The 26516-nt window shown below is 40.1% G+C and overlaps 1 protein-coding gene across 6 annotated transcripts in view; it reads left to right on the top strand.

Moving 5' to 3' along the window:
* Window positions 1-26516, top strand: part of MAP4K3 (mitogen-activated protein kinase kinase kinase kinase 3) — an 89557-nt gene that overhangs the window by 15620 nt on the left and 47421 nt on the right. For all 6 annotated transcript variants that reach the window (XM_089529023.1, XM_089529026.1, XM_089529021.1 and 3 more), the window contains exons 3-13: window positions 2722-2812; window positions 5065-5129; window positions 12135-12190; window positions 13337-13384; window positions 16713-16755; window positions 17642-17714; window positions 18977-19108; window positions 20165-20227; window positions 20306-20387; window positions 20789-20899; window positions 24279-24354. In XM_089529023.1, coding sequence (XP_089385149.1) covers window positions 2722-2812; window positions 5065-5129; window positions 12135-12190; window positions 13337-13384; window positions 16713-16755; window positions 17642-17714; window positions 18977-19108; window positions 20165-20227; window positions 20306-20387; window positions 20789-20899; window positions 24279-24354 — 840 coding nt within the window. The remainder of the gene's footprint in view (window positions 1-2721; window positions 2813-5064; window positions 5130-12134; window positions 12191-13336; window positions 13385-16712; window positions 16756-17641; window positions 17715-18976; window positions 19109-20164; window positions 20228-20305; window positions 20388-20788; window positions 20900-24278; window positions 24355-26516) is intronic.

Genomic DNA, 26516 nt, shown 5'->3' with positions numbered 1-26516 from the left:
CTAATTTAATCTAATTAAATCTAATCAAATTAAATCTAATTTAGACTTGAGTCCCATCTCCCAGAGAACAAATTATGTATATATAAATATTCCAAAATCTGAAATACTCCAAATTCCAAAACACTTCTGGTGTTAGCATTTTGGATAAGGGAGACTCATCCTGTATCATGGTTATAAATGGCGTTACAAAGTCGTGAATTGTAAGGAACACTTTTATTTTTCTTGCAAATTTATAATAGCAATAGCAAATACATTTTTGTACCACTTACCAGTGCACTTCAGCATTCCCTAAGCAGTTTACAGTGTGTAAGCTAATTGCCCCCAACAAGCTGGGTACTCATTTTAGCGGCCTACAGAAGGATGGTAGGCTGGGTTGGTCCTAAGCTCCAGGCTGGAATTGAACTCACAGCCTTGTGTTTTGTGAGTGAGTGGCTGCAGTACTGGCATTTAACCACTGCGCCACAATTTATAAGGCAGAAAAAGGAAATAATTTTCATCAGCATTAGTATAGTGGGCTCTTGTTATCCCCGGGCTTGCCATCTGCAGATTTGAGCTTCTGCGGATGGCAAGCTCTGTTGTGAATAGAGGTGTGTGGCCTCATGCACATCGTAGCCATAGGGAACAACAGAACTTGAGGTCCCATGTTTTTTCTTATATGCAGGGGGGTCCAAAAGGGATTCCCCGGGGATATGAAGGGACAACTATAATACAAAGAAAATATTTCTATCTTCTAGTCCTTAGTTCTAAACAGACATAAAGCCCTTATTCCTGTTTAAAAAAAAAACCGAGAAAAGGAAACCAAGACCAGTAATTGCAAAGTTGTGAGATACTCCGTGTGTGTCTGTGTGTCTGTGTGTGTGTGTATACACACATTTTCAAGTTGCCTATTGACTTATGACGACCCCATGAATTTCATAGGGTTTTCTTAGGCAAGGAATCGTCAGAGGTGGTTTTGCCAGTTAATTCTTTTGAAATTTAGCCTACAATACCTGGTATTTGCTAGTGGTCTCCCATACAAATACTAACCAGGGCTGACCCTACTTAGCTTCCAAGATCAGATTGGATCTGTTGCCATACTCTAATTTGGGCCACTTCGCCTTACAGTAAAATCTACCTGTTATATAATGTTTTTAGCTACAATGTGAGAGGAATAAACACATGAATGCCTCGTCTTGATTATTTCATTTATTGTTATAAAAGAAAATAGTCCATAATCCAATTTTTCAGGGGGAAAAGGTTTTGATTTTTTTTAAAAAGCAACCCCCCCCCCCCCCAATTCTATCCCCCCTCCATTCTTTCACATCTCTATTTGGAACTAACAATTAGATTAAGGCTGGTGATTATAGGTGATCAGATAATATTTCTGTTCTTCTGCTCCAGAACTTTTTAACCTTAATTATCAAAATGTAGAACTTGTATTGCAAATTCTAAATAAAACTTAGAAAAAAAGAAGTGGTAGTATGAAAAAGATAACATAACCAACTGCCAGCAAGACTGGCAAAAAGAAAGAGAAAAAAGAGCAAAATACGCTAATCTTGTCTCTTCTTTGTATATTCATAAAATGTACTGTAAGGCTCCACTAGAATTAAATCCTGTGTTATAATTAAGAAGATGATAAGCAGGAAAGTGGCTGTAGGTAACACTTTGGTGATCTTTCAAGGACCCTTTTAAATTACAGGACACCTGGAGACCAGTACTGATAGGGTACGGAGGAAGGAACAAAGGGATAAACTTCCTTCTGTAGAGTAGTTTGTGCCAACACAAAGAAGTTGAAGACTTTTAGAAAAGAACTGGAAATGGAGACACAGTGCTAAGAGCAGGAACTATACAAATAAATGATAATAATGGTGATGCTGATGATAACAGTAATAACTGTGTATACCTCATATTCTTTTAACTAGACTAGTGCTAGACCCCAAAGGATGTTGAATTTTACAATTTAAATGTAAACATTCCTAATATTTATGGCTATAGAAAAGATCTTGAAGGCAGTGTCTGGTTAAACATGAAAATGGTGGGTAGATCTGCAGGACATTTAACAATCACAGATATAACATGTCATGTCCACCCTTGCAATAAAGTTTAGGCAGAAATTTTACAGTGGTGTTCTCTCTCCAGCAGCACTTAGTGTTCTGGGGAGGGGAAACACACCAATGTTGTGACGTTGTTACATCATACAAATCAGTTGGGGGCAGTGGGAGGAAAATTCATCATAAAGCAGACATTTTTGACAGCAGCAGTGCCTCTTGTTCCACTCGCATGATCAAACGTGACCTTTTGGATCACCCTGTATTTCAGTATAGTGAAATTTAACAAGGCAATAAAGTTTCTGCATGTGTGGGCTGATAATAATGTGGAGGTGAAATACGGATATGCATCCTTTATATACAAGACAATTTCAAGCATTTGCAGTGTTTTGAATTATAGTTGGCTCTCCATATCCATAGATTCTGCATCCGTGGATTCAACCAATCACTGCTCAACAATAGTTTTTTTAAAAATTACAAAAAGCAAACCTTTGAGTTGTTCACCATGTTATAAAAGGGATGCCATTTTGCTACAACATTGTATATAATGGGAATTGAGCATGGGGGTCCTGGAACCAAACTCCAGCAGAAAGCAAGGAACCACTTTATCTTGATAATCTTTTATTCTTGTAAGTTAAACCAGTTTTATCATTGCCATTGTGAATGACAAAAAAATTCCTTTTTCTCCCCCTAGGAGAAGATTTTGCTGTTGTGCAGCAGGAAATCATTATGATGAAAGACTGTAAGCATCCAAACATTGTTGCTTATTTTGGCAGCTATCTCAGGTATAATCTTTATGGTGTATCTTACTCATTTAAAAATTCTCACTGCTTGCAAAAATAAAAGACCTTTCATAACCCTGAGTGAGGGGCAGATTAGGGATGGGAATTTAGTAGTACCATCTTCTAATTAACTGTGGCATCCTGGACTCCCTAAGGAGTTGATGCTGTCTACTTTTTCATATCCATAACAAATTACTTCTGATTCCTTGGCTGTTGCTGCTGTGAGTCGACGCTGGACAATTTAGTCTTTTTTTCTGGAAATGACTTTGCAGACTTTGTTCCCACCCCCATAGATACCCTGCCTTTGCTTTCTTACCCAATCTTTGTATACCTTGTTCCCCCAGGCGTGATAGATAATTGTCCTACAGAATTAGGACAAAATACAGAATTAAGAAGGATGAGGATGGGACATAGTCTAGGAAGGTGGAGGAGCCAGATGGATTCTTGTGGTCTGAAAGTCCAGATTATCCTTTTAATCTAATTAGAAAAATAAATCTGTTAGTGATGCTGACTAATGATTTAATGTTGCCATCCCTTGATTGAACAAATCCTTACTATCCCATTCAGGGCTTTCTCTGTATTCATTTCCCTTAAAGGCTGTTTTGAGTGTTGAATTGCAACTCTGGAGACCTGGGTTTGAATCCTGGCTCGGCCATGGAAACTCACTGGGTGGGCCTCAGCAAGTCACACACTGTCAGCCTGAGAGGATGGCAATGGCAAACCCCCTCTGAAGAAACTTGCCAAGAGAACCCCATGATAGGTTTGCCTTAGGGTCTCCATAAGTCGGAAATGACTTGAAGGCACACAACAGCAAAGGCTAAGTGATTCATGTCTTGCTGTTTTTCTGGATGATCAGATTGGCAGATTTCTTCCTGATAGGTCTTCTTCACCTGACAAGCAGAAATTTAACAGGTGAAGCTGTTCCTGCTATTGAGTTGGAGGAAGCTCTTCTGCTTGAGTCCACTGATATTACAAGTGCAGAAAATCTGTTATGGAAGTAGAATGGAGGTGGGATATTGGCGATTCTGTTTGGACTGTCACAGTTCAGGTTCACCTGATTACATGATAGGAATCTCTTGTTAGTTTATGAATTATGAAGGTTTTCATTGTTGTGATTCTTCACTAAACCTGTTAAATCTGCAGGCAATCTTGGTTTGATTTATTAGACTGCACAGTCTGCTCAAATCTTTAATTTGCCAAGGAATTAGGATGAACTCCTGTACAAAAAACAGCATTAAAGCACAGTAATGTGATTTTGGGATGAGCAGCACTGTGTGTAAAAGCTGGAATATGCCTAGACAAGACGGGCTCACAGGCTTCCTTCACCCTTCCTCCTCAAGCATGGGAAGAAGAAGGATTTTGGCAGTTGTTTATTTTTCATTTCCCTGAAATGTGACGTAGTTGAATGCTTAAGGGGGATTGTGGTTTCATTAAAATAGCAATGTATGTTTTGTTTCTTTTTACAATGTGATGTACATCTTAATAGTACTATGTCATTGTTTCTGCATTTTGTCAGTATTATGAAAGATATAGGCATGTTATGTGTTGTCTTGTCTAGCTTTATATTTAAAAAAAAATTCCTCTCCCTATGCTGGAAGTTTAGAGTGAGTAATTTCATTTAAAAAAATAAAAAGTATAAAATTGTCAGTGAGAAACTCAAGCAAGAATGAAATACCATCTAACCTTCTGAGGCTTGCCCTCCAAACAAAAATACAGTCAGTCCTCCATATCCACGGATGTTGCATTCATGGATTCAACCATCCATGACTTAAATATTTTTTTAAGATCCAAGAAGCAAAGCTTGATTTTGCCATTTTAATATGTATAAGGGACACCATTTTAGTATGCCATTGTATGTAATGGGACTTGAGCATCCACAAATTTTGGTATGAACAAATTTTGGTCCTGGAACCAGACCCCGATAGATAACAAAGGACCACTGTAATCTTGGATCATCTTTTCCATCAAATCTTCCAGGCAGTAAATCATAGTTGCATATCTGTGAGTGAGAATAGTTCTCTGTGTGGTCTTCATGTACACATCAGCTGATCAAAAGAATGCTCTTTTGTTTTGGTGTTTGCTGCAGGAAGCAAAAGGCATTTTCTGTTATACGCAATCTTGTGTTCTGTGAAGTAAACAAGAAAACATTAAGAAATAAACAATTGCCTTTGCTCTACATGTATGAAATTGTTAATAAGTAAAACTGCATTCAGTGTTTACAAGTATGCTAAACTAATAAAATGTATGATTTTTAGACGTGATAAGCTGTGGATTTGCATGGAGTTTTGTGGAGGAGGTTCATTGCAGGATATTTACCATGGTAAGTTTAAGAGATGTACAGCTTTTTGTAAGTCTGCAAATAGACATTAGAAAATTTAAAAGAATGTTATTTCTTTCAATAAATGGGTGCTAGACACAGAAAAAATTGTTTCAAAACCTGGCGATAATCTGTACCAAGTGGGCAGTTGTGGAAGGTTAGGGGGGGTGACATTAACCACTCAGGAAACCCTGGGGTATTTCCCCCCTGCCCCTGCCCCTGCCCCTGCTCCTGCAAAATCAATATATATATATTTTTGGTCACCAAATGGTTCAGGCACCTGCAAGGGAGACATGCTCACCATGTTAGGGGGCCTTCATGGGCCATTTTAGGCTCAGGAGATGCCTTTTTTAAATAACAAAATGATCCCTGTTTTGGGAGAAAGGCAAGGTATAAATCCAATAAATAAAGTAAAATATAAACAAGAAATGAGCAGGAGTCACTTTCTGTTTCCAAAGGCATCTCCTGGGAATAAATCATCCCAACAGGGCAGAAGGTAGGAATCCCGCACCCTTACCCCAGAGATCCTTTTGAGACAATTTATATACAGTGGGCCCTTCACATTTTCTGGGGTAAGGGGCAAAGGATCCCTGTGAAAGTAAAAACAAAACCAAAAACCAGACACGCAAATAAAAAAAACAGTTGTTTTTTTAACCTGAGAGAACACCTCTCTAGGAATCTCTAGGTCCTCCAGCACAATTCTGATCAACATCTGCCAGAAGTTGACCATAGAATCGTACTGAAAGACCTGTAAAGGCCAAGAGAAATGTTCTTTGTAGGAATCTCTGGGTCCTCCAGCTTGACTTTTGGTGGATGCTGGAGGACCTAGAGATTCCTAGAGAGAACATATTAATCAAATCCGCAAAAGTGAAAGCCACAGATGTGGGAGGCCAGATGTATATTTTTGAAAAAATTAGCAAATTATTATTATTTTTACATGGGAGATTTTTTTTTGGGGGGGGGGGGCTTCAGTTTACTCTTTTATATTTATTGTTTTTATGTACAGCACTGTGCAAATCTACAGTGCTATATAAATAATAATAATAATGATGATGATGATGATGATGATGATGATGGTGGAAATTACCTCGGCATCCCTAGAGGTGATTTGGGAACATTCTGCACTAAAAATATTTTTGATCTTGGGGCTCACAATAATGGCCCAAGGAATCCACACACAGGCCATGGGCTTCACTTTGCCCAATCCATTTACACTATAGCTATTATAGAACCCAATCACTATGAAATAACAAGTACAAGCCTCTTGATAATATGAATGTTTACTGGCTGTAATATTGTTTAAGACAGGGGTAGGCAACCCTTTTGAGCCGGGGGCCGGGTTGCTGTCCCTCAGACAACTGGGGGGCCGAAGCCAAAAAATAAATAATTAAATAAAATTTTAAAAATTAAATAAATAAATAAACTGGGACAAACGTAGGACAAAATTTTCAAATGGAGGGCACTTTTTAAATAAAAAATGGAGGACACGTGAAAAAATTTGCTGATTTTTTAAAAAATGTGAAGATAAATGCATGTTTCTGAGGCTTCTATAGACAATTGCCCCACCATGCCCCTCGCCAAAGGGGGCACCAAAGGCCCCGGCGGCAATCGGCGGCAGGACTGGTCTGGGGCCGGTCCCAAGGCCTCGCCGGGCCGCATCCGGCCCGCGGGCCGCAGGTTGCCTACCCCTGGTTTAAGACATGAGCCTTCCTTTCTTAATTGTTTTCCTCAATACTGCCCTGTATCATTTTCAGAACTGATAATTGTGAGTTTGTGGCTATGTGCAATATAAGATCATTGTACGATATATAAAATGTTCTGTAAAGTGGAAATTAATGAGTGGATGCATTACTTCTAAACCTTTACTCTGCCTGAATAATTACTGTGGATGACTGTATTCAATAACAGTATATTTAATGATCTGATGTTGCTGGTCTCTATATAAAAACTGAAACACAAGTAAAATTAGCTGAAGGTATGCCTGTTTTGCTTCAGTGCTGATTTATTTATTGCTATTTGATAACAAAACATTTGTACCTTTTGCGGGGAGGGAAAGATTTGTACCCTTACACATGTAACTTGATATTACAAATGGCTAAATCGTGCAGATCTCACTGTGACATACTGTATATTTCAACATTTTGTATCATGATGAGAATCATGTGGCCATACAGATGTTGGATAACAACTCCTAGCAAGGACAGTAAGTGGTGAAGAATGTTGTGAATTGCAGTGCATGAACATATGGAGGGCCATCTTGCAAACCATTGTAGATCTAGTAGTGAACTTGGGTTGATTCTCAACAGGAATAGAGCCAAAGAAGATGCATTGCTGACTAACAGCAAACTCTTGCTAGAAAAAACTAATACCGATGAGGAATTATTGGTACCTGATTAGAGAGAATGGTTGTTTGGAACCCCAGGCAGAGTATGTTGTAGGTTGTGCTGGTAAAAATATTAATCACAAGAAAATTAAAAACCAGTCCTAGGAATAAAACTAGCAGTAAAAAGAGCATTGTAAAAGCAGAAACATGCAGTTATTGTGTAATTATTATTATTTTTGTATTGGTAGACAAAGTTTATAACAGGCATGTAGTCTTTTAAGATTTCTTGTAAAATGATTTCTTTTAGTCAGGTGTATGGATTCCCTGGCAGAACTTGGAAAATGTTAACTAAGCCTTCTGGTTGATTCATATAAATAAGCAACTAAGAACAGGGCTGTAGCTGCAGGCTTTGCTGTAGCTTAGAAGAATCTGTGATGGTAGGAAGTTCCATATCCACCCACTTTGTGTGATGCAGCTCTCAGTGTGCAAATGGCACAGCTGAAGGTCCAGTGCTGTGCCAGCTGTCTCAAAGTGTGAGCCCACACATTGTCTATTCACATTCGTACAGTGTAAAATGGACCATGTGAAATGACTTGTGACTATATATCAGTAGATATATAACACCATGCATATTATGTGATTGTCCAATTTTCTGTGTGGTCAGACTGTTGGTGAGCCGTTGCAAAGCAGTTTCTTGCTGACCTCTTCCTTCTTCCCTATTCCCTTGAATTCCATTCCCCCACTTATAAGAGTTGGGAGTAAATGTAGGGTTGCCATAAGTCAGGACCTCCAAACTGGGACAAATGTAGGACAAATGCAGGACAACATTTTCAAATGTAGGACACATTTTAAAAATGGAGGACACACGAAAAAAATTGATGCTTTTTTAGAAATGTTAATATAAATGCATGTTTCTTAGGCATGATCAAAATGGAGGACATTTTGACATTATTCGTAGACAGATCACAGAAATGTACTTCCCTTTCTGGCCACCCCTCTCCCCCCATTCCAAACAGCACATTTGGGCATTGAACATGGCTTTATTTTAACATTGCCTCTTGCATATTTCAGAGGCTGAACATGGGTTAACATGGCTATGCATATAGAACATGGTTAAACAAAAAGTGGATTTGCCCTTGGTTTCAGGTGTCTCACCAAGTATACTTCTCAGAAGCGTGTACTTGGTCAAGGGACTGGTTTTTCTTCATTTTGACTTGTTTTGTCTATTCCTCCCGACTAAATAAAGAAGACATGAAATGGAGTTAATGGGTACAAGTTGTTAAACAAAAAAGTCTTGTGAGACTCTGTAGGCAAGAGGTGCACCATGTTAAGAACTGCATTAAGCACACTTAGGCTGCTGCCACACTGCTTTCACTCATCACTCCATCCTATGGAATCCTGGGATTTGTAGTTTGTTGTGGTGCCAGGGCTGGGCTTTGAAATCTCAGGCATAAGAGAGGCAAAAGGCTTGGGCTGCATCTACACTGGAGAAATAATCTGGTTTGAGACCACTTTAACTGCCTTGGCTGAATGCTATGGAATTCTGGGAATGGTGGTCTGTTCCAGCACCACAGCAGAATGGCAGTTAAACCCCTGGAAAGCTCTCTGACCAAGGTGACCTCACCCCAAAATGTAGGGCCCTCACCCCAAAATGTAGGGCACCCAAGCAAAAAAATGTAGGACATGGCCAAAAATAAAAGCTAAAAACACCCATGTAATTATAAATCCATGCTTCTTAGCCATGATCCAAATGGAGGACATTTTGAAATTTGACAGAAGAGGACATGTCCTGGAAAAGGAGGAGGATGCCTGGTCACCTTGTCTCTGGTCCAAAATACACTGCAGAAATCAAACAATGCTGGACTGAAATGCCCAGAGTTCCTCACCAAAGCTGCATCCACACTGAGGAAATAATCCAGTTCGAGAGTGACTTAACTGTCCTGGGTTAGTGCTGGGGAATGCTGGGAATTGTAGTACACTGTGGCCCCAGAGCTATCTCTGACAGGGAGTCCCATAACCCTCCAAACGTAGTTGAACTGCAGTGCCCAGAATTCCTCCCCAGGTGCATCCACACTGAGGAAATGGTCCAGTTTGAGACTGCTCAGTGCTGGGGAATCCTGGGAATTGTAGTCTATTGTGGCCTCAGAGCCATCACTGACAGAAGTCTCAATGTCTCCCAAACACTAGCATTCCCAAGATTCCCTAGCATTGAGTTAAAGCAGTCTCAAAGTGGGTTATTATTCCTGCAGTGTGTGAGAGAGATATAAAATCTAGGGACTGGATTCATTTGGAGGATCTCTGTGTCCAAAACACACTGCTTGGAGTGCCAGGGCTCAGTGCTATGGAATCCTGGGAATTGTAGTTTATTGTGACACCAGAGCTCTCTGACAGAGAAGGGCAAATGCCTCACAGACACCAGAATTCCAGAGCATTGAGCTTTGGCAGTTAAAGGGGTTTCAAAGTGCGGGGGGGGGGGGAGAGAAAAGCCAGGGAGTGTGAATGAGCTCTGAGAGGAGGAGGAGAAGGAGGGAGGGAGGGAGGGAGCCAAGGGAAGTGGCCAGGACCATCCGGAGGAGCCCCTGCTTTTCCTCATCATCGCAGCCTCCTCTCTTCCACTGCCGACTGCTGGCAAGAGGCTCTGCCCCCAGGCAACGCCGCCTCTGTGGACCATTCAGCCTCCTTTTGTCAAAAGAGCTCTGGTGCCACAAGAAACTACAATTCCCAGAATCCCATAGCACTGAGCCATGGATGTTTAAGGGGGGTCAAACTATTTCTGCAGCCTTTTGCTACCCCAAAGCCCTCTATTATTTACCACCAAGGCAAAATCTCTTCCTTCACCAAGCCATTGAAAACCAACCCAAGTGGAGGGCTGATTGCTTCTTTCCCACTGGTCAGCTTTGAGAGAAATTTGCATACTACAAGTAAAGGTGTTTAGGGCCTCAAAAACGATCCTGTGATAAAGAATTACAAGAATACTGATGCGGTATACATTTAAAAGATGAGGCATTTAGACTCCCAGTGAAACATGAACGATTTATGGCCTTTTTTTTCTTTTCTCACTGTAACCTGGAAAGTAAGGCCTCTTGCAGGACATATATACCAATGTGGGTGGGCAAAAGCTCTGAGTGGCAGATGTCCTGAAGATCTGCTCTCTAGGCTACGCCAGTGCGCCAGGTGGGGAGAGTGGCGCACAGCCGCGCAGGACGGCGGGGAGGAGGCAGGGGAAGGCCGAGCCGGGGGCTAGGGGCCAAACCGGACCGGGAGGGGGCCCCCAAAAGCGGGTTTGTCACGGGGGCTGCCGGGTTATGGCATCCCTAAGTAAATGCAAAGTGCAAGGCTTTTTTAAACGGTTGAGTGATTACATGACCTTTATGATAGTCCAGTTGTAACTACTGTACAACTTACATCTGACAAAAAGAGGTTCTTCACTTGTACAAGCTTGTTGTGTTCTCTCTTTGTGCCTAGTCATTGCTGTGTTTCTCTGTTAAATGCAGTGATTGATGTCCTTGTGATGGTGCCACCTGTGTTTTAGGAAATGGGCTTATTTTACATTGTGGCTGAACAGATGTCAGGAGCAAATGCTTTCCTGTTACTACTGATTTTGGCTGCAAACCTGTGTTTTTTTAAAAGGAGTGAAATATTCTGTCTCTTAATTAATTTCCAAGCTGTTTCTTATAATAGGCCAGCATCAACAATTAGATTTGCAAGTAGTAAAATCCAGAGGACTTCAGCAAGTTTTCTTCTCTGTGTTGCTATGGAATGCTTCAACAACTTAGATGTGGCTACTACAAATATTGTCTTCACTTAGAATTTGGTTCAGCTCTTTTAATTATACAGTTATCCCTCCATATTTGTGGCTTTCATATTTGCGGATTTGATTATTCACTGATTTGATTAATATGTTCTCTCTGGGAATATCTAGGTCCTCCAGTGCAACTCTGTGGGCAACTTTAACTAAAAGTTGCACTGAAGGACCTCTACTAGGCCTTTGTAGCTCCTCCAGCACCGTACTGTGGTCAGTGTAGTTTGGACATTGACCACAGAGTTGCAGTGGAAGACCTAGAGAGTCCTAGAGAGGTATCCTCTCAGGTAAAAACATGGTGTTTTTGTTATTTGCGGTTTTTCCATATTCACGGGGGTCTTGTGCCCCTAACCATAGCGAATATGGAGGGATGACTGTAGTTGTACAAAAAATTTTGTGCAATATACCTCATGCATGTTTTATGTACAGGTATACCTTATATATAAAAGCTGAGCTCACTGTAGTCCAATCATAGATTGTAAAAGACATTGTAAACTAGGGATGAGGAACCTGGAGCTGCAGTTGTTATTGGATTGTAACTCCTATCATTCTTTACTATTGGTTATGTTGAATGGGGCTGATAGGAGTTTAGTTAAGTAATATTTGGATGGTCACAGATTGCTGTGTTGTACATATCAAAGGTTTTTTAAAAATGCATAGCATTGCCAACCCAAGCTTGGGTCTCTAGGAAAAAATACTTAAGGATTTGCAACATCTTATAACAATAATATTTTTAATACCTTTTTCATTCATGGCCAGAAACATGAACCATATTTGTGCTTGCATGAGAGAATGACATTTGAGTGTTGTCTTTAAGATTAATTTTGAAATGTAATTGTGTTTTTCTTTTTCTTTTTGTGTGGGGGCATTGTTTCTCCTCCAGTAACTGGACCTCTCTCTGAACTGCAGATTGCTTATGTAAGCAGAGAAACACTACAGGTAAGCAAAATGCTTCCATTGTTAGCCTTTCAGATAGAAATAATATGTAGAGAAAAGATGATAGCAATAGCAAGTACATTTCTATACTGCTTATCAGTGAACTAAGTACTCCCTAAGTGGTTTACAATGTATGAGATACACCAGATGTTTCTGTTGGATAAGTGATGTCTGTATCAATTATAGGTCTGACCACCACACTTTTCATATTAGATATTTTATTGATATTTTTTGCTAAAAAAAAGCTGCTTGTTCAGTGTAAGCTGTCCTTCCCCACCTCCCCTAATGGAAGAAAACCAATGCTGCAGCTCATGCCTTTGTCCATATGTCTGTGTGTATTTTGGCTTAGGGTGCTGCAGGGAGATATGCCTGTCTTACACAGAGGCTTTGACTTTCAGACTTAGGCACAAGGTGAGCTGCTCTGATAGTCACAAAGATTGTGTATGTACTTCTGACTATTTTCAGGTGTTCCACAACCAATGTATAATGAAGGAGAAATGTGGAACTCGGTTCCCTGAGATATTTACTGATAAAGAAGTATCAATGGTTTTTGTGGTCCTGATATCCATATCAGTACACATAGGATTTCAGGCTTCAACATACCTGTTTGTATTTCTTTCAAGCTTGATGCTTTTGCATAACTTTATGTAAATCAGAGGTGGCAAGATATGGTCCCTCAGGGATCATAGTGTGGTCCCCCATTTTTAATTTTTTAACTTTATTTATTGAAAAAGGCCATCATGCCTTCTAGAGGCCATGGGGGCAACTTTGGCAAGCTCTCCCCCAATCTATTTTAGGAGTGTCAGAGTCCTTTTCAAAATCAGATATGATTTCTGATCATTTCCAGTTTTTTGCAGGAAAAGGTTGGATTGCACTGGTGAAATTACTCCCACATCTCCCTGAAGGTGAGGGTGATATTTAAAACAAAGAAAGAAAGAAAGACGGATGGAGACAGGTCCACTGGAGGGCCATCTGTAGCCCCCAAACCTCATGTGGTTGGCCACCCCAACATGTAAACAATATAAAATAAACTAAGTAGAGATGTATTATTTCATTGTCAAACATTTGTTTCTGGGTAGTTAGTTTTGTTTAGAACAACGCATTCATATACAGTTTTTTTCTAACCGTTTTGTGTATTTTTTATTATAGGGATTATATTATCTTCACAGTAAAGGAAAAATGCACAGAGACATAAAGGTAGGTTTGTCCTTTAAATATTTTTGTCAGTTGTGTAAGGTTGCCAGTTCAAGTATTCATCCTTGAAAACAGAAACATGCTGTCTTGTATGAAGGAGAAAAATAGATTATGAAAAAGTGTACCAAAGGCAATATATGTAGTAGAACTTCTATTTTTGTGAAGATATCTGTAATTATTGCACATTGTTAGATTATATTCTTAAATTTAGATCGTATGTGAGATACTATCTAAAGTACCTCATGCACAAGCAAAGGCAATTGTGTTCATGCAAGGGGCTTCCCTTAACCTCTGTACTTAGTGCTGCTTTAACCTCTGCTTTAACCTCTGGCTTTGCTTCTGATGGCCCATTGGAAACTGCATAAGAAAGATAGCAAGAAAGGGCTGTGGTGCTCATGCTTTTTTTGGATTTGAGCCAGAGTTAAGACAGTTTGAAGGAAGTACCATTATATTCATCTCTGTATCTGGGATACTGGTACAAACAAGTGCCTCTAGATACTATTCCTTCTGTGTCATTTGTTGGTTGCATACTCATTCTTTGTGTTCAAGGTGCATATTTTGCCACCTCAGTTTGACCAAGACTGTGAGCACTGACTTGGTTTTGTTAAGTGTTCGCCTCAAGGGAAGTAATAGTATCACTCTATTCTGCTTTGGTTAGGCCCCACCTGGAATATTGAATCCAGTTCTGGACTCCACTGTTTAAAAAGGATGTTGGCAAGCTGGAGCGTGTCCACAGGAGGGCAACCAAAATGGTGAAAGGTCTAGAAACTATGAACCATGTCCTATGAAGAATGGCTGAGGGAGCTGGTTATGTTTAGCCTGGAGAAGAGAAAGTTTAGATGTGACATGATATCACTGTTTAAACATTTGAAGGGATGTCATGTTGAGGATGGAGCAAGCTTGTTTTCTGTATATCCAGAGAACAGGGCCTGGACCAATGGATGTAAACTACAGGAAAAGAGATTCCACCTCAACATTAGGAGGAATCCCTTGACAGTAAAAGCTGCTCAACAGCAGAAAACACTCCCTTCTTTGTTAAGTCGGAGGCTTTCATGGCCGGCATCCATAGTTTTTTGTGGGTTTTTCGGGCTATCTTCTAGAACATGGCCACATAGCCTGAAAAACCCACAAAAAACTCCCTTCTTTGGAGGTTTTTAAGCAGAGGCTGGATGTCTAAATGTCAGGGATGCTTTGATTGTGAATTCCTGCATGTCAGAGTGTTGGACTGAGTGGCCCTTGAGGTCTTTTCCAGCTGTATGATTCTAAGTTAAACTAGCTTTGTATGGGAATTAGTCTGTCCATGGAGCTTTTATCCCAGTGAAAAGTTGGAACGTGGATGCATATTTCAGATTTGCAGTACATTCTCTCTGAATGTGTTTTAGTATTGTTATTTGTTTCCTCTGTGTTTGGTTCTTCAGTATTTGTTTTGTTCTCTTGTATACAGTTTCTCTGTGTGTGTGTGTGCCTTCAAGCTCTGTCAACCTGTGCTGATCCCATGAATTTCATAGGGTTACTCAGAAGTTGGTTTTCCAGTTTCTTTCTCTAAAATATAGCCTACAGCACCTACTATTTATTGGGCGTCTCCCATTCAAGTACTACCCAGAGCTAATCCTGCTTTTCTTCCATGATCAGACAGGCTCTGGTGCTTTAGAATAGTTAGACCCCACAGTTTCTATAGAATCTACATTTTACAAGTATCTCTGTCATCTGAGGCAGTTTTGCATTTTCTGTGTTGTGTCTGTGGCTTCTGGCTTTGTTAATGTACTGTAATGTAGTGCTCTTTTACATATTAACATTAGCAAATGTGTAAATATGTGTTATTCCTGAGCATTTATTATCACTCTGTACTGCATTTGATGAAAACTCATACAATAATAAAGCTCATGTGATTTTAAAAAAAACACTTGGTCTTAAAGATGCTGCCACATCTTTTTCTTTCTTTTTTCCTCTCCTTCCTTCCTCCATTTTTTATAACTATTATAGGCCCCATGCAGACAAGCCAAAATAAAGCTGCTTCGGGTCACTTTGGAGGTATGCTGTTTAAATGGTGCATGCGTGCCAAGGGGCCAGAAGCTGCACCAAAGCTGCGCTCCAGTCTTTAGAACAGGAGCATGGTTTTGGCCTGGCTTCCGGACTCTTAGGATGCACGCATCATTTAAACAGCCTATCTCCAAAGTGGTTCCGAAGCAGCTTTATTTTGGACTGTCTATATGGGACCTTAGCTAACTATTTTAAAACTATATAATAGTTGCCCATGGTTAAAAGGAATAGAGAAAATTGAACAATACTGGACTAATTCTACCACTTGACTAGTTAAGAAATCATTATTGTTATGTTGCATCACTCCTGTGAGTGAGGATGTAAAAGGATCCAGAAAAATGCAAATCATGACTCTTGCCCTAAATTTTCAAAAGGCTTCATAATGTGATACAGATTTTTACAGTGGTCACTAAGCATTGACGTGTGAAAGCAATTATTCTTCCAAAAGTTGGAGTCAGCTAGTAGTGGTTAAAGTGCCAGGCTTTACTTGTCTGTAGTCAGCATTTTTAAAAGGGCTAAATGTAGTGTTTAAGTGCTATTTCAGTGACAAAAACTGTATGCAGTGCATTGCTGCACTCATATTTTTTCCCATTTTTCTATGATACAATCAGTGATATGGGTTTGAGAAAAATCTGAATCACTACAACTAGTTGAGCATTCTTTTTCATGAAAGGATGGATGAATCACAGGGAACTTAGCCTAGCTTGTCTTAATTGCTTGTGCTTGTGTCTGATTGAGAGTGCAAGATATTTCGGAAAATAGAAACAAGCTTAACAATGCATTCATTTGATAATCTATTCCTGCGAATTATATTAGGATTTTTGAATATTCACTTTCTTAGATGAATAACAAGAAGTATATATCCAACCGCTCAGATTCCCAGTGATTGGGCGGTATATAAATAAATCCTATTATTATTATTAGCATTTAGCCCATCTAACACGGCTGATGGCAGTGCACAACAATCCAGGCAACTACGGATATATAAATGATGTGAAAAATTTTCCACACCCAACATAGAGTGCTGCTTTGTCATATTTCTTGATGAGCTGATACAATCTTGTTAGGGCATTCTCTGAGAATTTGTTCTAATTTGTCTTTGCACATGGATAGGTGGTTCTGTCTTAAGGGTGGCTGCAGTTGGCTTGTGTATGTGAAGCCATCCCCAATTTCCCTTCATGAGTGTTGTTCTGGCACTACTTATATTCTGGTTCATGTGACTGTTGTGTGTGTTGTTACTATTATACCAAAAAGAAATATAAAAAGTTGTATATTGTGTTTTTTCCTCAAGGGAGCAAATATTCTTTTAACAGACAATGGCCATGTGAAATTAGGTAAGTATTTTTCTGTAGGTTTGCTTTTGTATAATAAATTTTAATAATTTTATAAATTGTGAAAATATCCAAAGTTCAGTGCTTTATCTTTGCTACTTTCATAGTTGGTGAAAGCAAAAGGATTTCACCAGATTGTTGCCAAATAAATCTTATTTGCACATGACAAATCTCTGCTTTGGCACTTACTACAAGAACTTTCCCAATTAAGAGAGAGAATGCTATTTATTTAAAAAAAAACAATTTGATATTCACCTATCAAAACTGTTCTGCTAAAAATTAGAAGGCTCTGACTATACATGATTTTTTCACCCATGTACACTTGTAGCATATTTAGATTGAGACTAGTGTTCATTTTTATATTTTCTGTGTTGTATAAATTAATGGATCGTTACGAGGCATCTTCCAAAAATTATAGTTATCAGCATTTTGAGAAGATTGCCTTGGAACATAATCTTCTCTGTTTTTTACTTATGAATTAAATAGAAATAGAGGGGAAGAAGATTAGGCTCCAAGGCAGCTTGTTCAAAAGGCAGATAACTATTACAAATTACTCAGGAATTCAGAAGAAATGTTTTATTGTGGCCTTTGTCAGTAGACTTTAACAAAAGTGTAATTTTTTTGTCTGATGATAACAGGCTAAATCAGCTTGTTAGTCCCAGCTAGAATAGACCCATTAAAGGAATGGTGGCTGCTTATGCAAGTCCTGTTTATTCAGTGGACCTGCTATGTTTGAGACTGTTGGATTTAGCCCAGAATGGACTAGTGGAAAATAGAAACTACGAGGTCTTTCAGAGCTTGTTTCTTACATATCTTTACAGTAGAAAATTAACTTATGTTGATCACAGTAAGTATTGTTACACCACTTATTGTCTTCAATCTTTTTTAGCTGATTTTGGAGTAGCAGCACAAATAACAGCTACCATTGCCAAAAGGAAATCTTTCATTGGAACTCCATATTGGCAAGTATCCTTTAGTCTAACTGTTCAGAGGAAATTCCAGGGATATGTATGTAGTTGTCAAGGGGAGAGAGACTATGTTCTAGCAGTCTTGTTGATTCCGCTTGCAGACAGAAACCATGGGATACAACTCATGATGGTGTACATTCACAATTGGCGCTTGAAGCAAACAGGGAAGGTCTTGCCTGGATCCCAGTAGTGGGCAACATTCAGCCTATAAACTATGTGTAGCCCGTGGTCCTTTTGCTTCCTTCCCTTCCCTCCCCCAATAGCTGCTAAATTTCACTGGCATGGCAGTGATAAAAAGGACATGTTTTTATCTCTTATGGAAGGAAGCTGCCCTGCCATGTTCTAAGAAGTCCAGTTTTCCTTAAAACGATGTACGTGATCTCTTTGTTGCCCTGCTTTAAAATTGTGGAGGGAAGAAGGTCAGTTTCACTGAAAGTAGTTTCTTTGTTCTCATTTCTCTGGGATATAAGAACATTTATTCAAGTTTGGATTTGTGAAGTGTGTCTGGATCTTTTTCTTATAACATTTTATTTCACAATGTGTGAGCAGTAGGATTGTGGCTGAGTTCTTAGATGACTTTGTCCAAGGTTTTCTCATCCTCATTTATGCATACAGTTATTTGACAAGGCTAAGGTTACTAGGTAGACAGCAGAAAATCAGCCTAACCTGTTCCAAGGCCCCTAACCGTGATTGAACATTGAAACTCCAGAAGGTGAAAGAGCATTTATAGCAGGGGTAGGCAACCTTTTTGAGCTGGGGGCCGGGTTGCTGTCCCTCAGACAACTGGGGGGCCGAAGCCAAAAAATAAATAATTAAATAATTTTTTAAAAAATTAAATAACTTAATAAACTGGGACAGATGTAAGACAACATTTTCAAATGGTGGACACTTTTTTAAAAAAAGTGGAGGACACGCAAAAAAATTTGCTGATTCTTTAAAAAATGTTAATATAAATGCATGTTTCTGAGGCGTCTATAGACAATTGCCTCCCTTGCGCCTGCGCGCGAGAGGCCAAAGGCCCCGGCGGCAATCGGCGGCAGGACTGGGCTGGGGCCGGTCCCAAGGCCTTGCCGGGCCGCATCCGGCCCGCGGGCCGCAGGTTGCCTACCCCTGATTTATAGTCTGTGTCTTCCATAAAAACTTAAGGAGCAACAGAGAGTATAATATTGAAATGTATTGAAAAGTGTTTCGGCAGTGGTACCCTTCAAAATATGAAAATGGAAAGTTCCTTACTAAACTTGTTTTCTTATTTTTAGGATGGCCCCTGAGGTTGCTGCAGTTGAAAGGAAAGGTGGATATAATCAACTTTGTGACCTTTGGGCTGTTGGAATCACTGCTATAGAGCTAGCAGAGCTCCAGCCTCCAATGTTTGACTTACATCCAATGAGGTTGGTAATTGTATGTAAGACTGGGAAGCCTTACAGACCGTTTAAGAAGAGCATATAAAAGCATAATTGCCACAGGCAAATGTAGGTTTTTCTAATAAGAAAACACCTTTCTATCAAGTAAGTGAACAGATGGCTGCAAGATCAGTTTTGGCAACTGTTTGTGATGCAAAAAGAAGGAAAGAAATTGGATTCCCTCCCCGCATTTCCCTCCTTTCTAGCTCTAGATGTGTTCTCTGGAGTGGTGGTGAATAGGAGCGGAAATGGGGCTGACTCCTGTATTGAAGTTTGCTTCATTTTAGGACTCAAAAGGGTCTTAACATGGGTGTTATTTTACCTGGTTTCTAAAATTGCTTTCCATTAAAGACAGTGCAGTTTTAGGGATCACAAAAGCCTGTTTGACTGAAAACAATAGGAGAGAAAATGAATTGCTTGTCCTGGACAGCTATGGTTCCGTCAAGCAATTTTGTGCCTCTGAAAAGTATTGGATGTAATCCTGTCCTCTGCACTCACGTGTTCTTCTTTGAGAGTGATATGATCCGCTAGGCCATTTACTAATAGCTCAAGATTTAATTATTACTTGCATCTTGTTGGTAACTCTTACCTGAACCTTTGCATGTGCCTGTTCTCCTACTGGATATACCCAGTGTGTCAGAGACCTGGGGCAGACCTACTGACAGAATGCTGCTTTGGACATGATTAAATGGAGGCTTACACTATGCTGAAGTGATCACATGTCAAGGAGCTAATAGAAAATCCAGAAATATATTTTGCAAGAGACTTGCAGAAGCTGCCATTATTTTCTGTACCTTTGTTCTTTAAACACAGACTCCAGAACTATACTAATCTGTTCACTGTCTTAATATTTCTAATAAATACAGCCAATCTAGCCACCAGGGCTTTTTTGGCATGAATACTGCCTCCTTTAACTTTTGGTGCAAGTCACTTAGCAGTTCTTTTTTTTTTTTTTCCCTGACTGAAGATAAATGTGCTGCTGCTCTCATGGATGTAAAATAATGACATGGGTTTTATAAAGTCCCTGCTGTTGTTACTTTTCAGAGCTCTCTTTTTAATGACTAAAAGCAACTTCCAGCCTCCCAAACTAAAGGACAAAATGAAGTGGTAAGTACTGTGGTAATGTTACTGTATTGGGTTGTGTTTGTTATATTTCTTTCTAAAGTCTGTAATTTCATTTTAAAGGTCAAATAGTTTCCATCATTTTGTGAAAATGGCACTTACAAAGAATCCTAAAAAAAGACCTACAGCTGAAAAACTATTGCAGGTATGACTTTATATTTTCAAACTTGTCTAAAAATTTGATGCGTATCCATTGTTGCCATATGAGGAGCACTTCTGTGAGGAGGTGATGCATCAGTTCTGTATGTGTGTGTTTGTGCCTCTTGTTTTTGGGGTTTTTCTCAGCACGAATATGGGCTGAGGGCTTAAAACATCACTTACTTTTGTTTTGTGCCATCTGCTGTCTTTTAATCAGCCTATCTCTATCCTTTGGGGCAAAGAAGATGTGAGATATGTAAAGTGGTGCCTGAAGTTTAGCTTTGCTAAATGCAGAAAGCTTGGGGGGAGTGCACCCAGTATATTTTGAGGAGCCCCCTTTATATTAAATGTTATTATCCAAATGCATTTTCTCTTCTTTTACTCTCTGCTTGCATTTTGTGTTTTTAGCACCCTTTTGTAACCCAGCCATTAAACCGAACCCTTGCTATTGAACTGTTGGATAAAATGAATAATCCTGATCATTCCACCTATCATGATTTTGATGATGATGATCCTGAGGTAAGAATACTACATACATCAGTGCTTTTGCAGTTAAAGAGCCTTTGGTATATCTTGTGCTAGACCTCTGGTTGCACAACAGTGGAATCCAGCTTAGGTAGAGGAGGAGGCAATACCCATTCCATGCTGTAGTTTCCCCCTCCAGCAGCTCTAAAACCTTCTCTGGAAAGCACTAGAAACCCCTGGGACTGGGTTTTGGGCACCTCTGAGATCTTCATCGGCCAAAAAAATCTATATTCTTCCTCCAGCACCAGGTTGGATTTAGATCCCTGAGACAGTTTCGTCTCGCTGAAACACCCTTTTCCACTGCAATCATAATTCTGATACAATGAAAGCATAAGAAGCTTAAACCATTTTAGATTTACTGTTTGGATGGGCTCTTGGTATCCACCGGGGTTTGGTTCCAAGACCCCCCATGGATACCAAAATCTGTGGATCCTCAAGTCCCATTAAATAAAATGGCATAGTAAAATAGTGCCCCTTATATAAAATGGCAAATTCAAGGTTTACTTTTGGAATTTATATTTTAAAAAAATATTTTCAAGCTGTAGATAGCTGAATCTGTAGATAAAGAATCCATGGATACAGAAGGCTGACTGTATTAATTTCTGTTCCCACAGGTGCTCAAAGCATTTTACAAATTGTAAACATACTGTAAGCACAGTCCTGCAGTCACTCTAAATTTATTGATGGTCCAAAACACATTGTAGAAATAATCCAGTTTGAAACCACTTTAACTGCTCTGGAATTCTGAGAGCTGTATTTTTGTGAGACATTTAGCCTTCTTTGTCAGAGAGCTCTGGTGCCACAATAAACTACAATTCCCAGGATTCCCTAGCACTGAGCCAGGGCAGTTAAAGCAGTCTCAAACTGGATTATTTTCTGCAGTGTGTTTTGGACCAATGTAGGTACACACTGCTGCCTTATTTTTCTTGAAGATGCTCACAATTACATTATTACTTGTTACTGTGTCGATTAAGGAGCTCATGAATGTTCACAAACTAGAGCGCTGAAACGGTAAGGCACTTTTAAGGCCTCTAACTACTGCTAGCCTTGCTGTGTTTTTTTCTGATTGTCCGTCAACGTACCCTTTTACCAGCATTTGAGATTTTTAAAATGTTGATAGCATGTGATGGATTCTCAGCTGCCACAGCCTTCTGTACCATTTAAGATACTCTTGAAGTTTATTTAAATTTAAGTATCCATAAAAGTGTTTCAGGTAAAATATTTTTTGCTGCAGATGAAAGCATCTGAATTAACTTCCTGTGTAACACAACCCTTAGTTATCTCTTTATCAAGCGATCCACTTAGCTTCATGTCACTAAAGCATAATTTCTGTAATGATATCCAACTGTAACTGGTTTTTTTGAGTGCACCTGGACTGTAAATATGTACTACTGAGTGTACAGACAGTGAACCCCTAATTGACAAAAATAGCTTGAACTTTACTCCCTCCCTGTGTGTCTGTATCTGTTAATTCTCTGAATGGTGCTGAGGATCACGTATGAGTTATCTCTCCCGTATTGCCCAGAAATAGAGCCCTTGTAACCTTGCTGTGGGCTATCTGCACCCTCCCAATGTCTTTTCCTTTCCTACCTGTATCATTAACTCAATGGCAACTTTGTATAAAGAGTGCTTGCTAAACAACACATTAGCAATAAAAATCCAGTACTTGAAAATATAATACCTCTGACAAAGAATGGTGCTTCTAAAAGCCAAAAAGAAAGTTCTTTAAGGAAAAAAACATGCCCAAGGCCTTCATTAAATTAGCAGCTTGCCATTAATAAGTAGACAGGTTTTGACTCATGTGAAGGTATTAGGAAAGACACTAAATGCACATGTCTAATTGGATGAAGTACATTTTAATATCAGATAGACACTTTGCACCAGAGTGTTTTTCCACTTGACATTAATTCAGCTCTTTGAGGATGCAGTCTTAATTTGGAGTTCACTAGTATCTGTTTCTTTTTTGAAGTGAGTTTGGCTTTCAAATTACTTAAACTAAAGCTCTGGTGAATTGCAGGACATTTTTACACTGCTGTGTACATTTGTGGTACATTTTGTTGTACCTCTGTCTAATTTCATAGCAGAGATTACATTCATGGTAAATTCCTGTGCATCTTTAGCAGCATTTGACCAACCTTGAGCAATTGCTTTTTAAAAGTAATTAGTTACAGTTCCATTTGCTGCTTCTCTGGTAGTATGTGGCTGTTTTAGGCTCAGGACAGATGGGCCAAAAGCAGTGTGCCGCCGCCGATACCAGGGTTCCAGAGTGTGCAGCATTCCGCACATTCTGGAACACTAGCGTGTGACGGCAGTGGCATCATGGCGATGTTCCATCCACACAGGCGCCACCATGATGATGTAAGCAATGCGCACCATACATATGTCACTGCGTGTCACTTACATAACGAGTGCACCAATGGCGCACTCATGACATCTGCGCGGTACCAGTAAAAGAACCCATTTTTTCTGGGTTCTTTTTGGGGCGGAGGGACGCCACACAGTTTGGCTGCTGCAGCATCCCTCCGCGGGAAAACTGGACATCTCCAGCCTGCCCTGAAGGGGAAGTATGTACCAGGCCTCAGTTACAGTAATGTACAGTTATCGTATATAGCTACTTTCATTGTTACAACTGTTTACTTGCTTGTTCCCATTTGTTTTGTATTCTCTTTTTTAAAAAATCTGAATGCTGCAAGTTGCTGCTCTCTGGTACACAACATTCTCTCCTCTTGTCTACTTTGTTGTTGCCTCAGTGTCCACAGCAGAGCACAGGCCTGTACTTGAATCTTGTGATGTGCTTCTCCTCTATTTAATGAAGCTACACCCCCAACTACCAAAAAAAGTGGGGCACTGTTAACATTACAAAAGAGAGCCAGTATGTTGTGGTGGTTTGTATGCTGGATTGTGACCTTGGAGACCAGAGTTCAAATCCCTGCTCAGCCATGGAAATCCGTGGGGTCACCTTGAGCAAGTCACACACTCTTAGCCTCAGAGGAAAGGAAAAGCAACTCCCTCCAAACAAATGTTGTCAGGCATCCCTGTGATAGGTTCCCCTTAGGGTGGCCATCAATTGAAAATGAATTGAAGGCACATACTGTAACAACAACAGTGAACATAGCAAACGGTGTCCTTAGTTCCAGTACAATTTCTGTTGCAAGTTAAATTAGTGAAGGTGTTCTCCATTAAGTTACAAGTAGCATGTAGTTGTGTCTTGGTTACTCAGTAAAGTAACTAACTTCAATTAACTAGTTTTTTTTTTTTGTCACTAGCTACCTCTGAGCTCTGATATTTTAATGTGCAAAGTATAAGAGTCTTCATAATATGTATATAGAACATCTTTAATTTTAAATTCTAATTTTGATAATATTTTTTCTAGCCTCTACTTGTACTTCATAGAATTCATTCAACAAGCAGAAACGTGAGAGAAGAAAAAACACGCTCTGAAATAAACTGTAAGTACGTACATGCATTTAAAAAAATGTTTCTGTACCTTCCATATCAGGTGGTTCATATGTGATCATTGCCATTCCATCCTGGATTAAGCATTTTGGCTGAGTTGCAAAATAACTGTAACAGGAGACTGTACAAGAAAATCAGGAGCAGGAGTTAGAATTAATGAAATAGAAAAATATGTGTAGTGCTACAACTGGCTTTTTGAAAGACCCACTTAGGCCACTTTTGGAACATAATCTGAAGGATATTCAGTTGGAAATAAATTCTCAAGTGAATTATTCCCTAGTTTTGTGCTGAGCTTTAGAAATCTCTAAGGCTGAGTTCTTCCCGCACCTCCCCACCCCAAATATCTCAGACAAAGAGAGAAAATATTAGCCAGTTCTGCATTGTGTGTTGGAGCAAATGTAGTGGGGCCGGCTGGACAAGCCTTTTCTTCTATATATATATCTACTGATGGAAGAGGGGAACAATTTTGTTTTTCACCCAGCCACAGTACCACAGTCAGATTGGTTGGCTGGTTTTATTTCTTAACAGAAGAAGAGTGGCAGAAAGAAAAGTAGGAAATAGATTAACTGTGGCGATGTACAGACCACCCCTTTCCCCGACGGATCGGGGCCTCAGCTGCCATAGTGGCAGCCCTGAGGCCCCGATCCACCGCTTTTCCAGGCTGCGGGGAAGCGGCAAAAGGCCACTTCCTCGCGGCCTGGAAAGGGGTGTCCTTGGGGCTTCATGCCCCAAGGATACCCCGACAGCGTCGGAGAAAGGGAGAAAGGGGCCACTCGGCCCCTTTCTCCTTTGTGTTGCTGGCGCAGCCGTGTAAAGCCGTTTCAGAGCTCCTTCAGCGGTGCCAAGACGTCACGCCCGCGCCACTCCATTTGGAGGCAGCACGGCTGCGACGTTGTAATGGCAGTGCCTATCTAGAAAGGGCGCCACCATTACAATGTACTAGGGTTGCGGGGCGTCTGGAAAGGACGCCCCGAGGCAACCCTAGTACATGTGCAGGCTGGCGCCGGTCTGTACAGCACCTGTGTTTCATCTAGTGACTTTGGTGATGCTGCATGCATGGTAAAGAAGTGTTAAGCACTACTTGCCTTGAAGGGCAAGCATTTGCCTGTTCTCCTCCTCTACAGCTCAGCTTGTTCCCGGGAAAAAGCTGGTTGGAGGAGGAGTCTTGAGGGCAGCCATTTGCTTGTCCTCCACAGGCAGGCTCTTTCCCAGAAAAAATCAAGGCGGCAGAGGAGCCTTGAAGTTCTTGCGGGCTGTCCATAATCCTTTGGTGGACTGCAAGTGGCACGTAGACCATATATTGTGAAGGTCTATCATAAAGAATTCCTGAAGCAAACTTAGTTTCATGTCATCTTGACCACAGCATTTTTCAGGAGAGTGATGTGATTGTGTTGGCACATGGGAAGCTATCTTGTATTTCTCTGTATATTGTTCACTCTTAAGTTTAAATTCTGCTGTGGTGAAAGGATGCAATGTTTACAATATATACTCATGTATAAGTCAACCTCATTTAAAAGCCATGGGCAGGTTTTGGGACCAAAATTCTGGATCCTAATGTGACCTGGGCATAAGTCAAGGGTAGAACCTAGGGGCATATAACAAAAGATGTAAAGGATAAAACAAAGCAAAATGATGCCAAAGAACTTACAAGGTATAATTGTTTGTGTTCACCCTAAAGGCTTGATGGATGAGGAGAAAACTACGGTAAAAGGTGGCTGTGCATTGTGTGGGAAAGTCAATCAGGTGCAGGCAAGGCTAAGAGAATGAGTACTTGTCAAAAAGGATGTAAAGGCAAGATTTAAGGTACAGCATTAACTGTTGTCAAAAAAGTAACCATCCTCTAATCCTAGTAGTGTGGTGAAAGATGAAAACTTAGTCCATTTGGGGGGTTAACCTAAAAGAAGCACATACCTCCTCTACTTTCTCATAATTTCTTTGTGTGGAAGCACCAAAGTTGCCACTGCTACTATTTTCCTGCACAGACATTCAAAAAAGACCAGAAGCAGTGCCATAGTGAAGAAAGTAGAATAGGGTGGTTAGTGTTTCTTTTAGGTTCACTGGGACAGAGCTTGATTATTATATTTTTAAGAAAATGTAGGGATGTTGAATATACGCTTCTCCAGATGTTTTTTGGACTGCAGCTCCTTTCAGCGCT

Source organism: Sceloporus occidentalis, unplaced genomic scaffold, assembly GCF_023333645.1.
Source record: "Sceloporus occidentalis isolate IW3139 unplaced genomic scaffold, rSceOcc1.0.p SCAF_6, whole genome shotgun sequence".
NCBI lineage: Eukaryota > Metazoa > Chordata > Lepidosauria > Squamata > Phrynosomatidae > Sceloporus > Sceloporus occidentalis.
Note: the sequence above shows the minus strand (reverse complement) of the source record. Positions and strands in the feature narration are given on the sequence as shown.